The sequence below is a fragment of the Pipistrellus hanaki genome (assembly GCF_964339955.1).
Source record: "Pipistrellus hanaki genome assembly, chromosome: 3".
NCBI classification, from domain to species: Eukaryota; Metazoa; Chordata; class Mammalia; order Chiroptera; family Vespertilionidae; genus Pipistrellus; species Pipistrellus hanaki.
This window is the reverse complement of record NC_140505.1, coordinates 92523659-92539737: the sequence shown is the minus strand read 5'-3', so window position 1 is coordinate 92539737 and position 16079 is coordinate 92523659. Positions and strand designations below refer to the sequence as shown.

Here is a 16079-nt window from a genome sequence, read left to right as displayed (position 1 = left end):
ACCTCACCCCCAGGGTAACTTACCCTCCCCTAGCAAATAACTAGTCAGGCAACTAAGACCCTTATCTTTTCTTCTCTAAAGATAACATCTATGCCTCAGTTATATTTCAGCTCCAAGCCAGAAAAGCAGCAAAACAAGACAGGTGATGTTGTGGCAACTTCAGGACCAGCTTTTATCTTCCAAGTCTCTCAACAGGACCATTTTCAAGCCTTAACAACCAGTCTCTTGGGGAAATCATGCTGCTGCGACCCCTTGTCCATCCTACTACTATCAAAACCCACTCCCCTATGATCTTGATGTCCCCCTCAGGAGGAAGGAAATACAGAAGATATGACCTTCATTCCCAATTCTATAAAACAAAAAGGCTAGAATGTTAAGTCTAATAAAATAATTGAATCGATACCCCTCCCCTGGGAACTGACCTTTAGGCCACTTCACAATGGACATTCCAATTGCCCAAACCCCATTCCACTTGCTAAAACCATTATTTCTCATCTCCAGACTTTCCCAGAATCTGGATCTGTACAGAGAATTCTCTACCTAGGAGAAGCCTGCCTCTAGTTCTTTAAAAATCTCCAAATCCCAGTCTTAGGAGCTGTAATTCTCTTTATTGTGTTGCCTGTTGTTCTCTTTATTGTGTTGCCTCTGCTGCCTGAGGAGCAGCCACTGCATGGCTTGAAACCTAAATCTGTCGGTGAGAGCAAAAATGGGGAGACATAGAAATCCCCAAAGGAAAGAAAAGGAGAAATTGCGAGAAAAGTGAAACAGAGGCATGGAATATGTCAGAAAAAGAATTGAGCATAAGGATCACACAGTTCATAAACCAGGTGGATGAGAAAATCAACAACTTATCTAAGAATGAGGAAGAAATAAAGAGTAATATAGCAGCAATATTAAAAGTTTCAACAGTAGATTAGGAGAAGTGGACCGAATTAGCAAATTAGAAGATAAGGAAGCAAACACACCCAAACTGAACTGCAATTGGAGAAAAAAATTAAAAGATAAGAGGAGAGTCTATAGGAGCTTTGAGACAACATGAAACAAACAAACATACCAATAATAGGAGTGCCAGAACAACAGGAAAAACAACAAGGGTTAAAAAACTTATTTAAAGAAATAATGTCAGAAAACGTCCCTGATGTGAGGAAGAAAAAAGTCAAACTAGCGCAGAGTTCCAAACTAGATGAACCAGAAATGACCCACACCAAGACACATCATAATTAAGATGGCAAACGTTCAGGACAAAGAGAGAATCTTAAAGTCTGCAAGAGAGAAAACAAAAGTGACATACAAGGGATCTGTCATTAGATTATCAAGTAATTTCTCAACAGAAACACATCAGGCCACAAAGGAATAGAAATAAATCTACAAAGTGATGCAAAGCAAGGGACTGAATCCAAGAATATTCTATCCATATTGGCTCACATATTGGGTCACAGGCAAAGTATCTCCAAATCCAAGAAGATTGAAACCATATCAAGCATCCTCTCAGACCACAATGGCATAATATCAGAAATAAATTACAATAAAAACAATAAAAAATTCTTGGAACACTTGGAAGCTGAAAAGCATGCTATTAAATAGTAATTGGGTTACCACAGTATCAAAGAAGAAATTAAAAACATCCTAAAAATGAATGACAATGAAAACACAGCAATCCAAAATCTATGGGAAACAATGAAAACAGTCTTGAGAGGGAAGTTTATAATCTACAGGCCTACCACCCAAAACAAGAAAAAATGGTAATAAATCATCTAACTCTACAACATAAAGAATTAGAAAGAGAGTAAGAAAAGCCCAAAGTGTGCAGAAGGAAGGAGATAATAAAGATCAGAGGACATAGAGACAAAAAAAAAAAATAAATAATAATAATACAAAAGATCAATGAAACCTAGAGTTGGTTCTTTGAAAGGATAAACAAGACTGATGAACTTCTAGCCAGGCTCACCAAGAAGCAAGAAAGAGGACCAAAATTAACAAAATGAGAAATGAAAAGAGGCAAAATAACAACAGACCCCACAGAAATACAAAGGATTGTTAAAAAACACTATGAACAACTCTATTCCAACATACTAGACAACCTAGAGGAAATGGACACATTCCTAGAAAAATACAGCCTTCCAAAACTCAATCAGGAAGAACCTAAAAATCTTATTTACCGCTAACAATGGAGGAAACTGAAGCAGCTGTCAAAAAGCTTCCAGCAAACAAAAGTCCAGGTCCAGAGTTTTAATAAACATTAAAAGAAGAGCTAAAACCTATCCTTTTCAGACTATTCCAAAAAAAATTGGAATAGTCCTATTCCAAGAGGAAGGAACATTTCCCACACTCATTCTATGAAGCGAACATTACCCTAATTACCAAAACCAGATAAATACAACACAATAAAGAGAATTACAGGGAGAAACAAAGATGGCAGCATAAGGTAAACACCTAAATGTAGCCTACCACAACAATTTTAAAACTGCAACTGGAAAACAGAGTGGATGTCGTCCAGAACCACCAGAAAGCTGGCTGAGTGGAGGATCTACAACTAGAAAAAAAAGAGAGAGGGACGCTGAACCTCAGGAGCTGTGCAGGTGCGGAGATCTGTGAGCGTGGAAAGGGCGCGCGGCTGAATACGCTGCTGACTTACTCGTGGCGTGTGGAGAGGGCGGGCAGCTAACGTGTAGCTAGCTTCCTCATTCAGGAGGAAAACAAAACCTCCCAATTGCACTGAGGTCCAGCTCCGGTCAGGGAGAGGTTGGACTGTCGGGCAGCGGGCGAAACTCGAGAACAGCCCTCTCTCAGAAGTGTAGGAAGCCAGCAGTCATTGCTGAGGGACTCGGAGAACAGGACCCTCTTAGGGAGGAACTGACAGGAAACTAAAGCTTGTCTGCGCCACCCTGAGACACTGCCCCATCCAAGCTCAGCACAGAAGCCCTCCCAGTGGCTAGCTTTCTCGGTTGGGAGAAATACAAAACCTCCTGACTGCACTGATATCCAGCTCCAGTCGGGAGAAACTGGACTGTCAGGCAGCAGGCAAAACTTGAGAGCAACCCTCTCTCAGATGTGAGCGCAACCAGCAGCCATTGCCATGGAACTCGGAGAACAGAGCCCTCATAGGGCAGGGCTGACGGGAAACCAAAGCTTGTCTGTACCACCCTGAAGCTCTGCCCCATTCAAGCTGAGCATAGCAGCCCTCCTAGCGGAAACACTGCTGATCCTCTAGCCCAGAGGTTCCCAAACTTGTTTGTGCTGTAGACCCCCTACTTACCTGATATTGATTTTTTTGTAAATTTCTAACTGTAGTGAAGTTTAGTGTTAAAATTTAATAAAAAATAATGTACCTACTTTTCTCCGGCATTCTCAAACAAAATAACACTGATTCACTATAATTTGTATGATAAACTACCAGTTTATATTTTCTTAAATATTTTCTCAGCACTTTTCTATTCAAGATTCAGGAAACGAATGAACGTATTTTTCTCACATTCATATTTATAGAGTGACGAATTGAACAAGTCGGTGCAAGTTTGCGAAGCTTTGAGACAAAAACTGGCAAGAATGTTTACTGTGCGTATGCTTGTAACAAGATGATACTGGTATATCATTATGTGCAGGTTTTTATCCTACAACTTACACAATTTTATAAACATATATAATAAATTTTTTACTTCATAGGTACTTTTATAAATAATTTATATGTTTTTATATTATAAGATAATAAGTAAATAGGTACTATCAGTGTATGTTGAGATCCACTATCGTGGACCCCCCATTTTCATTTCATGGACCCCCAAATTTTTTTTTCGCTGACGTAGACCCCTTGCAGGTTGTCATAGACCCCTGGGGGTCGATATAGACCACTTTGGGAATCACTGCTCTAGCCAGTTGGCTTGGAGATAAACTCTCCCCAGTGATACCAACAACAAGCAAGGCTTAACTACAACAAGACTGCACATACAGCCCACAAAGGACTGCACCAAGAGGGTCCACCACAGGAAACTGGGGAGGCTGAGCTACTGGGCTCTGCTAGGACACCTATCACACAAAGCAATTCCTTCAACTCAGGGAAGCAGCTCAAATTCGGAGACAAAAAGGCAGGTCTCAATTGAAGGAAATGGAGGAAATCAAAAGACTGGATATAGAGTTTAAAACCACAGTTATAAGGTTTTCAAGAATTTCCTAGAAAAGGCCGATAAATTAAACAAGACCCTCGAGGATATGAAAAGGGATCAACTAGAAATTAAGCATACACTGACTGAAATAAAAAGTATTATATAGAGACTAAAATCAGACTAGAGGATTGCAAGAATCAAGTCAAAGATTTGGAATATCAAGAAGCAAAAACTACTCCTCCGGAAAAGCAAAAAGCAAATAGAATACAAAGAGTTGAAGACAGTGTAAGAAGCTTCTGGGACAACTTCAAGCGTACCAACATAAGAATTATGGGGTCCCAGAAGAAGAGAGAGAGCAAGATACTGAAAACCTATTTGAAGAAATTGTGACAAAAAACTTTCCCCACCTGGTGAAAGAAATAGACTTACAAGTCCAGGAAGTGCACAGAACACCCCCCCACCCCCCAAACAAAAGGAATCCAAAGATTACCACACCAAGACATATCATAATTAAAATGCCAAGAGCAAAAGACAAATAGAGAATATTAAAAGCAGCAAGAGAAAAACAGTTACCGTATTTTTCGGACCATAAGACGCACTTTTTTTCCCCCAGAAGTGGGGGGAAAAAGTCCCTGCGTCTTATGGTCCAAATATAGCCTACACATATACTGTAAAAAAAAAGTTTTTTTACTTGCTCGGCTCTGTGTGGTCTCTGTGTGCTTGCCCGAGTCTAAAATGGTTCTAAATGCTGCTGTTTACTTTACAGGGTTGATTACATGTGTTTATGACTGTGATGTTGGGTTTTAATGCACATAAAATATTTTAGGACACTATTTGTTTCAGAATCTTTTTTTCTTCATTTCCCTTCTCTAAAAACTGGTGCGTCTTATGGTCCGAAAAATATGGTAGTTACCGTATCTATAAGAGAGCACCCATATGATTGTCAGCTGATAAAGAGCTTCACAAATAAAAAGAAGCTGAAGGAGTTCACCACCAAACCAGAATTACATGAAATGCTGAAAGGTATTCTTTAAGAAGAGGAAGAAGAAGATAAAGATAAAAATTATGAACAACAAATAAATTACTATCAACAAGTGAATCTAAAAACCAAGGGAATAAAAAACCTGATGAACAGTATTAACTGGTGAATATAATAGAATCAGGGGCATAGAAAGGGAGTGAACTGATAATTCTCAGGGGAAAAGAGGAGTGGGGGGGGGGTGCAGGAAGAGACTGAACAAAAATTGTACACCTATGGATGAGGACAGCGGGGGGGTGAGGGCAGAGGGTGGAGTGGGAACATGGTGGAGGGGAGCTATGGAGGGAAAAAAGAGGAACAATTGTAATAACCTGAACAATAAAGATTTATTAAATTTAAAAAAATAAAGAGAATTACAGGCCAATATCCCTCATGAACATAGATGCCAAAATCAACAAAATTGTAGCCAATTGGATCCAGCAGTACATCAGAAAGATTATACACCATGACCAAGTAGGATTTATCCTGGGGATGTAAGTATAGTATAATATCCACAAATCAATAAATGTGATACATCACACAAACAAATTTAAATTAAAATCACAGTCATATCAATTGATGCAGAAAAAGCATTTGACAAAACCCAACACCCTTTCTTGATAAAAACCCTCAGCAAAGTGGGATTATACTTCAATATAATAAAAGATTTATATGATAAACATACAGCTAACATCATGCTCAATGGCAAAAACAAACCATTTCCCCTAAGAATAGAAATAAGACAGAAATGTCCACTTTTACCACTCCTGTTCAACATAGTACTGGAAGTGCTAGCCATAGTAATTAGACAAGAAGAAGAAATAAAAGGCATCCAAATTGGAAAAGAATTACCCTGTTTCCCCCAAAATAAGACAGTGTCTTATATTAATTTTTTCTCCCAAAGTTGTGCTAGGTCTTATTTTCAGGGGATATCTTATCTTTCCATGCTCTAGGTCTTATTTTCGGAGGATGTCTTATTTTCGGGGAAACACGGTAGTAAAACTGTCATTATTTGTAGATGATATGATGTACAAAGAAAACCCTAAAAACCCCATCAAAAAATTATTAGTCTTAATAAATGAATTTGGCAAAGTAGCAGGATACAAAATTAACACTAAGAAATCTATGGCATTTTTATATACCAATAGTGAACTTACAGAAAGATATTTTTTTTAAAAATCCCATTTACCATTGCACCAAAAAAATTAAGATACCTAGGAATAAACTTAACGGAGGTAAAAAACCTGTACAGGACACTGAAAAAAGAGATAGAGGAAGACATAAACAGATGAAAGAACATATGTTCATGGATTGGTAAAATCAACATCATTAAAATGTCCATATTAATTTTATTTCTGGTCAGGGCACATGCCCAGGTTACGGGCTTGATCTGAAGTAGGCGTGTGCAGGAGACAGCAGATCAATTATTCTCTTTCATCAATGATGTTTTTATCTCTCTCTTCCCCTCTCCCCTCCACCCTGAAAACAATTAAAAATATATATTTTTTTTTAAAAAAGAAGACAGACTAGTCTCTGCTTGGATGGAGAAGGTGATATGTGAATAAGTAGCAGGTAGCAGGTAGTAGTGAATACTGTAGACTAGGAGGTCTGCAAATGCCACTCTGGGGAGGGAGTATAGCAAGCATATCAAACTCGGCCTGTGGGTCACATGTGACCCACAATGAATATTTTTACAGCCCAGCGAATATAATGGTATGTAAGAAACATTTTAATAAAAATTTCATAACTTAATTTTTACAATATCCTGTTATACATAATCTTATATAATAAAGAGGTAATATGCAAATTAATCATCACGCTGTAATGCCATCACAAGATGGTGGTGTGAAGTGGGGGCGTGGCCAGCTGCTCCACATGCCTGCCATCGCAGTTCCCGCGGCCCCACAGGGGAGGAGGGTAGGGGTAGAAGGTCCAGTGACTGCTCTGCGCACCTGCTACCAGGGTTCCCACAGCCGTGCCAGAGGGCGTGGCTTCTGCCGGAGTTCACTCAGCCCCACTGGGGGGCAGTTCCCAGCTGCTGCTCTCCGCTGCATCCATCAGGGTTCCCTCAGCTCCGAGCACCATGGAGGCAGCTCTGTGGAGGATCCCGAGGCTCCCTGTGGTGTGATGTTGTACCCATCTGTGTGGGCACAGGCAGGATTTTGAAGCACATGCAAGTGGTTGGGCACTTGATTCTGGGTCTCCCAGCCCAGGCGGATTTGACGCTGTGTCCCCGTGGGGGGTGGCCCAGATTTGACAGCAGGGAGGAGGGAGTCCCATCCTCCACAGAATCAGCCAGCTCAGCCGGCTCTCAGCGACCTGACAGCCAGGACTCTCATTCACCTGAATCCCAGACCCTGACAGCAGGGAGGTGGGAATATGTTTAAAGAGCAACTACTGACACAATGTAGCTCTTCTGCCAAAAGAAACCAGGTCATCTACAGAAAATGTCTGAAAACCAACGAGCCTCTAAAGTTGAAAGAAGGCGGTGGCGACAACAGAATATGTCTAAGGAACAGTCATCAACAAGTACTACCAATACTGGTAGGAACTGCCTCCTCAGCGAAAATGGAGTGCACGAGGATGCAATTCTAGAACATAGTTGTCGTGGAATGACTCTTACATGTCAATTTTGCCTATCACTAAATTTCTCTGATGAAAGACCCTCTGATGGAAAATTTACTCGATGTTGTAGCAAAGGTGAAGTTTGTCCAAATGATATACATTTTCCAGAATACTTGGCATATTTTAAAAAATTAATGACAAACGAAGATTCTGACAGTAAAATTTTCATGGAAAATATTTGTTCCATAAATAGTTCTTTTACTTTTGCTTCAATGGGTGTAAAATTTTCATGGAAAATATTTGTTCCATAAATAGTTCTTTTACTTTTGCTTCAATGGGTGTAAATATTGCATCGCCATCAGGGTATGGGCCATACTGTTTTAGAATACACAGACAAGTTTAGCACCATACTGGAACTTTACATCCTTCGGATGATGTTTCTCAGAAGTTTGCTCAACTCTATATTTTAGAAATGGCCAAAGTGACAAGTAAAAGATTAACAATGCCAGAAACCAGGGCTGCTCAGAAAGATTCGTGATCAACATCAACAACCTCATGTATGAAATAAGCAAATTAGCAAAATCCTACAAGATGATACATGATAAATAAAAAAAAAAAAAAGATGATACATGAGGTAGAAAAGGAAGCCTAATCTGAAGCAGCAACGAAAGGTATTGCTCCCACGTAAGTAACAATGGCAATTAAATACAATCGTAACAGTGACCCAGGTAGGTATAATTCTCCCCTGTAATGGAGGTTGCTGTCATATTCGGAAATGGGTGTAAAATTTTCATGGAAAATATTTGTTCCATAAATAGTTCTTTTACTTTTGCTTCAATGGGTGTAAATATTGCATCGCCATCAGGGTATGGGCCATACTGTTTTAGAATACACAGACAAGTTTAGCACCATACTGGAACTTTACATCCTTCCCTTTTGAAAGGGAATTGCTCATTCATTGTAAATCAGATCCCAATAGTCCAAATGCCACTAAAATGAAAAAAAGCAGTATCCTGTTTCCTACATTAGATGCAATGACGTATCCTATTCTTTTTCCACATGGTGAAAAAGGCTGGGGAACAGATATTGATTGATGCAGAGACAACAGTGTAATAGACAATAATACTAGACAAAATGTAAGAACACGAGTCACACAAATGCAGTATTATGGATTTCATCTCTCTGTGAGGGACACGCTCAATACTATTTTAAATGCAGGAAAATTAACTCAAAATATTCAAATATGGAGGCCAACCTGATAAATTTCACCAAAGCAAACCAATCTAAGTTGAGAGTTAAAAAATATAGTGGTTTGATGGATTATCTCATATCTAGATCTGAAAATGACAATGTGCTGATCATCTTTTGAGGGTAGTCCCAGAAATATGCAGCAGTGATATCAGGATGCTATGGAAATGATAATGAAGTATGCCACGCCTGATTTATTCATAACCATGAAATGCAACCTCAAATGGGCAAATATTACAAACAATTTACAATGCTGGCAAAAAGTTGAAAATAGACCTGACTTGGTAGCCAGAGTTTTTAATATTAAGCTGAATGTTCTTTTAAATGATATAGTATGTAAATTCCATTTATTTGGTAAAGTTATAGCTAAAATTCATGTATTGAATTTCAGAAATGCAGACTGCCTCACGCTCATATATTATTTATATTAGATAGTAAATCCAAATTATGAACAGATGACACTGACTGTATAGTTAAAGCAGAAATTCTGGATGAAGACTTTTTCAAACTGTAAAATCAATTATGGTACATGGACCATGTGGAATTCAAAATCCAAATAGTTCATGTAGTCAGACATCCCCTGAAGGGTCCATGATTGGAGAGGGTGCAGACCAGGCTGAGGGACATTCCCCTCCCTGCCACTAGTTATTAATAACGAACTACAACATTCGCCAATGACTGATTATTATAATTGTGTTGCATTCATTTCCCTTATGCGCACATGCACCATTTCTCTCCACTAGCAGCAAATATTTTAGTAGCCTATTGCCATGTCATTAATCTTATGCTTACTTGTTTGGAGTGCGCAACAGGAAATTTTTCCCTTTGGGAGAACAAGAAAAATAGGTTTATTTGCGTTACGCTTATTAACCTGTTAACTGGGGAGTTCCCTTTTTAACGACGCAACCTGTAACGGGCACGTACTCTTTCACTAGGACGTGTCACTACGTCACGCCCGGAGGACGTGATTTCATATTATTTTTTTTAATTTATACTTAATGAAAAGAAATGAAATATTTTCGTTTATTTATATATATAAAGCACAAAGGAAAATACAAAATTACAAAAAAAAAATAGAAAAGAATACCGACAAAAAAAAAATGGACACGTCGAATTAAAAAATTATAAATTTTACAAACAATGATAAAGATTACAAAAAATAGCCGAAACTGGTTTGGCTCAATGGATAGAGCGTCAGCCTTCGGACCTAAAGGTCCCGGGTTGGATTCCGGTCAAGGGCATGTACCTTGGTTGCCAGCACATCCCCAGTGGGGGGTGTGCAAGAGGCAGCTGATCGATGTTTCTCTCTCATCTCATCGATATTTCTAACTCTCTATCCCTCCCCTTTCCTTCCTCTCTGTAAAAAATCAATAAAATATTTTTAAAAAAAGATTACAAAAAATATATACTGTCCCTCTCGGGGTGCAACATATATTTGAAGGACGTATTCATATTGTTCCCGATATTGTTTACCTTTGACGTATTTATAGGTCCCGCTCGGTTAACAGGTTAATTTGTGTAGTTATTCAGTGTCTGATAAGTTAATGTTAAAAATATTTTACTAAAATGTTCTATTATTTTATGTTAACAATTACTCATTTATTTCAGCCCTTTATATTCAGCATGTCTCTATCGAAATAAACCCATGTTTCTATGAAAATTGAAGCTTTTGTTTCTTTGTGACCCACAAAAACCTAAATCTTGTTTATTTGGCCCATGTTAGCCTTTGAGTTTGACATGCTTGGAGTACAGAAAGTGGGAATGTGAATGACAAGAAGCCCATCCTGAGAAGATATGGGGAAGTACATTCTAGGAGCGGAGACAGCTAGTGCAAAGTCCTTAGGTAGCAATGGCTAACCATTTATAGAATGAAAAAGAGACTAGTGTGGGAGGAATACAATGAGCCAGGATACAGCTAACAGCTGAGAGACTGGAGATACAGGCTGGGACAGATAAGTGAAGCTCTAAGGCTGTGAAGATTGTTGGTATAAATCTGCAGCAGATAGGAAGGAAACAAAGCAGGAGACTGGTAAGATCTGACTTATTAGTACATTCCCTTGATTGCTTTATGAAAGCAGTCTGTATGGGGCAATGGTGGAGCCACAGAGACCAGCAATCTAGGTGGCAGATGCAGTGGTGGTCAAGGTAGGATGGGCAGTGATGGAGAGCGCAGACTATTTCAGGCTTATGCTACTAAGGGTGGTTCTTCCTAGACCACTTCAGCAGGCAGCATGTGTTTTCTCTCTTCAAGATGACAGGGAAGGACTTGCAAATACTGTCTGACTTGGAATTCTTGTCTTCAGAGTTGTCAGCAGTAAAATATAAGCTAGTATTTGGCAAGAGAAAGCATAGTTTACTTTTAGGGCAGTCTGTATCCTTTTAAAAGAGCTGAAGGAAGAATAGACAGGGACAAGGGAAAAACACCATAGGCTATGGGCTTACTGTTGTCACATTTTCTTGAGGATACAACTAAAGTGTAAAATTGCTTTAAGATATATAGTTCTCAATTTACGAGTCTGGAGATGACATTGACGGAGAGTACCAATCCCAGAACATCTGAATAGAAAGGGACTTCAGAGGCCAATTAGTGCAAACCAGCACCTACTAGTTGCTGGTTTGCACTAATTGTTAAAAAGCAATTTTTAACAATTAATTAAAAAGGAATTTTTAACATTTTTTTTAACCCAGAAGTTAAAAAAGCAACTTTGAACTTCTCTGAACTCAGTTTCCTGACTTGTAAAATTACAATAATAAAACTAGCCACTTGCTGGGGTTGTATAAAGATGAAATGACCTGATATATGTTAAAGGCCCAGCACAGCACCTGGGCAATTTCTTTTGTCCTGAGCCACAACTTCCCCAGCTTTTCTTTTCTTATCTGAGGCTCAGATAGAGTTAGAGTTTGAATCACACAGTAACTTGGTTAAAGACCAGGTTAAAATTTTAGGACCCCTAAAGTTCCATTTTTCTCCTCTAGAACCTGTCCTTTGTGGAGAGGCTGAGCTGATGGAGCTGCTAAAAAGTTCTTTGGGGTCAAAATTTGGGGAGTTGGTTTAGATCCATTGTCTTCCTAGCTTCAGTGTCAAGAGCAATGCACTTAACAGGCTGGCCGGATTCGTCCTGTCCCCACATCACAGTCATTCTCACTGAGCTCCTTTCATCCTCTTGCCTCATATACCATCTCTTCCCTCTACTCTCTGAGTTGAGCCTGAGGTCAGTTCAGTCATTCCTAATGACTACTGAGCTTTATAGATTCCTCCCTCTTCTGAACTTCTACAATGTTATAATCCATACTACATAATTCTGCCCTTAACATATATTCTCTCATTGTTTGTTGTTGCTTCACTTGCCCTTGTCTTATCATTCCAATCAGAATAAAAGCTCCTTAAAGCAATTTTACACTTTAGTTGTATCCTCAAGAAAATGTGACAACAGTAAGCCCATAGCCTATGGTCAAAAATACCTGTGGACCAACTGGCTAGACTTTTTAGGGTTCTTTCAAGGCAGACTATACAGTAAAAGGCTAAAATAATCCAAGCAGCCGAAACCGGTTTGGCTCAGCGGTAGAGCGTCCGTCTGCGGACTGAAAGGTCCCAGGTTCTATTCCGGTCAAGGGCATGTACATTGGTTGCGGGCACATCCCCAGTAGGGGTGTGCAAGAGGCAGCTGGTTGATGTTTCTCTCTCATCGATGTTTCTGGCTCTCTATCTCTCTCCCTTCCTCTCTGTAAGAAAAATCAATAAAATATATTTAAAAAATAAAATAAAATAAAATAAAATAAAATAATCCAAGCAATGAGGACAGTTAAAAAGGCATTGAGTGAGCTTTATCCACCAACCCTTAGAGATCAAAGTTGTTATTCAAAGAGGTGTGTGGGAACAGTGGAACAGAAAATACATTATGTGATACCATACTTTCCTTATCTAGACAACTGTCTTAGTTTTTTTCCTCCCTGGGTGATGCTTTTCACGAATATAACAAAAGGAACACGTGTCCTAATGGCGGTTAACTTTTCTCAGTTCACCAATTTGGCTCCTTTCTGGTTACTTCTGACTGTTTAACAGCCTATTTATTCACTAGAAGGAGGGTCTGGATGACTGAAGTAACTATTTCCTAATTGCATGGTATCCCTCTCCTGTATCCTATATCTCCTGAAAACACTTATTTATGTAATGGACTTAATGTCACCCCTATGAGGACTAACTTCCATCTTCTATTAATCTAGGGCTTTTAGTTCCTTTTGAATCAGTAAGACTAACTTTCATGAAGTTCCTATACCATCTTGCAGACAGGGATGTAGGATCATCAGTGTGACCTTTTTTGATTAATCTTAAAGGGTTTCAGATGGCAGGCATTGTTTTCTGTTTAGATAATTTTCTATCTTCTGCCCTATCAAGGACTTTTAACTATCACCAAAGGCCAAGACTTGAACACCACAGTAAATAACATCACAGCACTGTGCCATGAGTCCTCAATTCACCAGATAGATGCTAGGCTACAGAGAGGTGGGAACAGTGGGCACAATTCTGTCATCTTCAGGAGGCAAAAGTCTGAGAACGCAGAGGCATGGGATCTGGTTTCAACTTGTTGTCACTGACCTTAGGCAAGAAATGTGACTTTTACAGGCCTGTGATTTCCCTTCTCTAAAGTAGAGGGGGGAAAAAGACTTATCCACATCATGTCCCTTATATCTTAAGGTCCCACCATAAAGTAAGAAAGCAAATGTTTGTGAAGCCAGGAAAGTGATTTAAGTAAGTGCATACCATTTTCATTACCATCATCATAGTAATGCTTTGATACAGCCTGATGACTTTGGGGAGCTATTTATAAGAGTTTTAGAGAAAAAAACAAAGACTAGAGGGAGATGGATGGGAATGGGTAGGAGAGGCAGAATGATAAAATGTATACATAAGAGCATAATAAGAGGCCAAAAGATCCGCTCAAATGGAAAAAAAGGGCCCTAAGTTCAGTTTTAAGTATGGCCTCAAGTAAAACAGACTCACCGTCCTCAATGTCATAGGCATAGGCCGAGAGGCGCAGCGTGGTGGCACAGTACTCGCATTTGAAGCAGCTCCGATGGAAGAACTTGCCTTCGGCACTCAGTCTCTCCATCACGTAGACCCGCTTCTGGCAAAAATAGCACGTGTCGCTGCCTCCCAAATTCTGTGGAAACTCCTTCTTTACTGAACCCTATAAAGGGGTGTGAGGCACACATGTCAGGGCAATGTCTCCAAGAGCTGCATGATCCTTTCTTAGGTGAAACCAACCCTCACTAAGAGATTTTTTTCTGAGTCTGACTAAGATGCTCACTTTGCTCCTGGCTCTCCCAAAGAGCAGCTGCATTACTAGTGACTGTCTCACATATTCCACATAGCACACAAAAACAGTAGATTCTGAATTCATGTGATTCAAGCCAAGAGAAAACCTGAGTTTGTTTCAGAGTTTTATAAAACTCAAACCAAGTTTTTTTTGACACAACTGTTTTTGAAGGTAACATAAAAATATATATTACGTGTTCATGTAGTTCAACATGGATTGGGTCCCCTGGACTCTAGAGCAATCACTTTTAGAGATATTAAAACATACAACACTCTAATTAAAACAACTATCACTTCCTAGGAAATTCAGCTACAAAATTCAGACAACCTGAAAAAAATTACCATTTGGCACATAGTGTGTGTTACTACACTACTTAGAATGAAGGAGGTGTGTTTGCCATAGCTGTGTTATATCTAGAGACAGTGTCCTTAGTATATATCTTACCAGTTCCTTCTTGTCTAGAAGGGTTTTGGGTTGTTCTTTCCTTTGAAGCTGATTGGCTATCTGCTCAGCCAATGAGCTCACTCCACCTGTGTACATCTTTATATACTTCTATTGGTTGGAGATTATAAAATGACCAGAATGAAGGGAAATGGAAGGAAAAAATAAATAAATTAAGAAGACAGGAAAAAACTCTTTGAAAGATATAAAGTGAATTCAGAGTGCAGCAGCAAACCATGCCCACACAGTGTACAGACAAAGAAACAAGGTGGTAAGAAACACAGGTGTCAATGTCCACATAGAGCACTCAGAAGAGGCAGGAGCAATTAAATCCATTAAGGAAGAGCATAGACTTTCAGGTGTTTTTGGAATATAGAGTGCTGTGGAATTGGGAGGTAGGAGGTTGGAATGAATGCAAATACAGAAAAAAGTAAGAAGGGCCTATATCCTGGTGACTGGAATTACATATAGAGAACTTGAGAGGAATGATGCCCATCCAAACAGCAGATGTCAGACTGTTGACAGCATGATTCAAGGATCTGGTGGCTTGTGAAGTTATTTCCTCATTTAAAAAGCTCGTTCTTGCAAAAGCTGACGCTCTACTTGGCTAATAGATAACTTTCTTCCTCATTATTAATACTTCACTCAAAAGCCCTGTCACAAACATAAAATATTCCTTAGCTTTATCTGAAAGACCCCTTCTCAGCCTATTCTCATTGTTGATTTTGTGTTCCACCAAGGCACTAACACCAAAGCCTTCCAGGCTGGGTTGAGCATCTTAGACATAGCTGCAGGAGGCTAACACCTATAGCATATAGACAAGTTGCTCAGTTTAGTCTTGGGTAGTCAGAATATGTTTCTATTCCACAGAATTTTTTAAAAATAGTTTGAAACAAGATAAATATCCCAATCTACTCAATCCCTTTTCCCTAACAATATTGAAGTAACAGGAAGAAACTATCAAGTTTCCATTGTAAACATTCCTGCTAGGAAACCTAACTTCAAGTCTGTCCCCAGGGAAAGAGGTCAAAGTCTTGCTGGCAGTCCTTTAGAGATTCCACGCCCAGGTTACCCTTCCTGGGTGGGCCAAGACACCTATGTGTCTGACACTTCTCTCATAAACTATGTGGAGTAGGTTCTGCCTACCAAGTGTGAGGAGCCTGACTCTAATTCTGACTTAGAGCACACCAGAAGCAGTTACCTTGAGGATGCCAATAAGTCTAATTAGAAAACAAAGCCACGTGTGAGAGAATCACTGGCCTGAGCAATGGCATGCCCTGGGCTAGCAGGAACTAATAAGAGAAGCACTGTAGGAGAACACTAACTTTATGTAAAAATGGGCAAACAATTCTCTAAGGTTTAGTTAGAACTAAAAAGTGAGATATTTTT

At 39.3% G+C, this 16079-nt stretch overlaps 1 protein-coding gene across 6 annotated transcripts in view; it reads right to left on the bottom strand.

Moving 5' to 3' along the window:
• The window catches only part of MICAL3 (microtubule associated monooxygenase, calponin and LIM domain containing 3), a 250954-nt gene that overhangs the window by 110643 nt on the left and 124232 nt on the right, over nucleotides 1-16079 (bottom strand). For 5 of the 6 annotated variants that reach the window (XM_084878514.1, XM_084878515.1, XM_084878517.1 and 2 more), the window contains one exon: nucleotides 13934-14120. In XM_084878514.1, coding sequence (XP_084734640.1) covers nucleotides 13934-14120 — 187 coding nt within the window. Of the gene's footprint in view, nucleotides 1-13933; nucleotides 14121-14693; nucleotides 14802-16079 lie in introns of all 6 variants that reach the window. The other variant, XM_084878513.1, reaches the window with a different exon arrangement.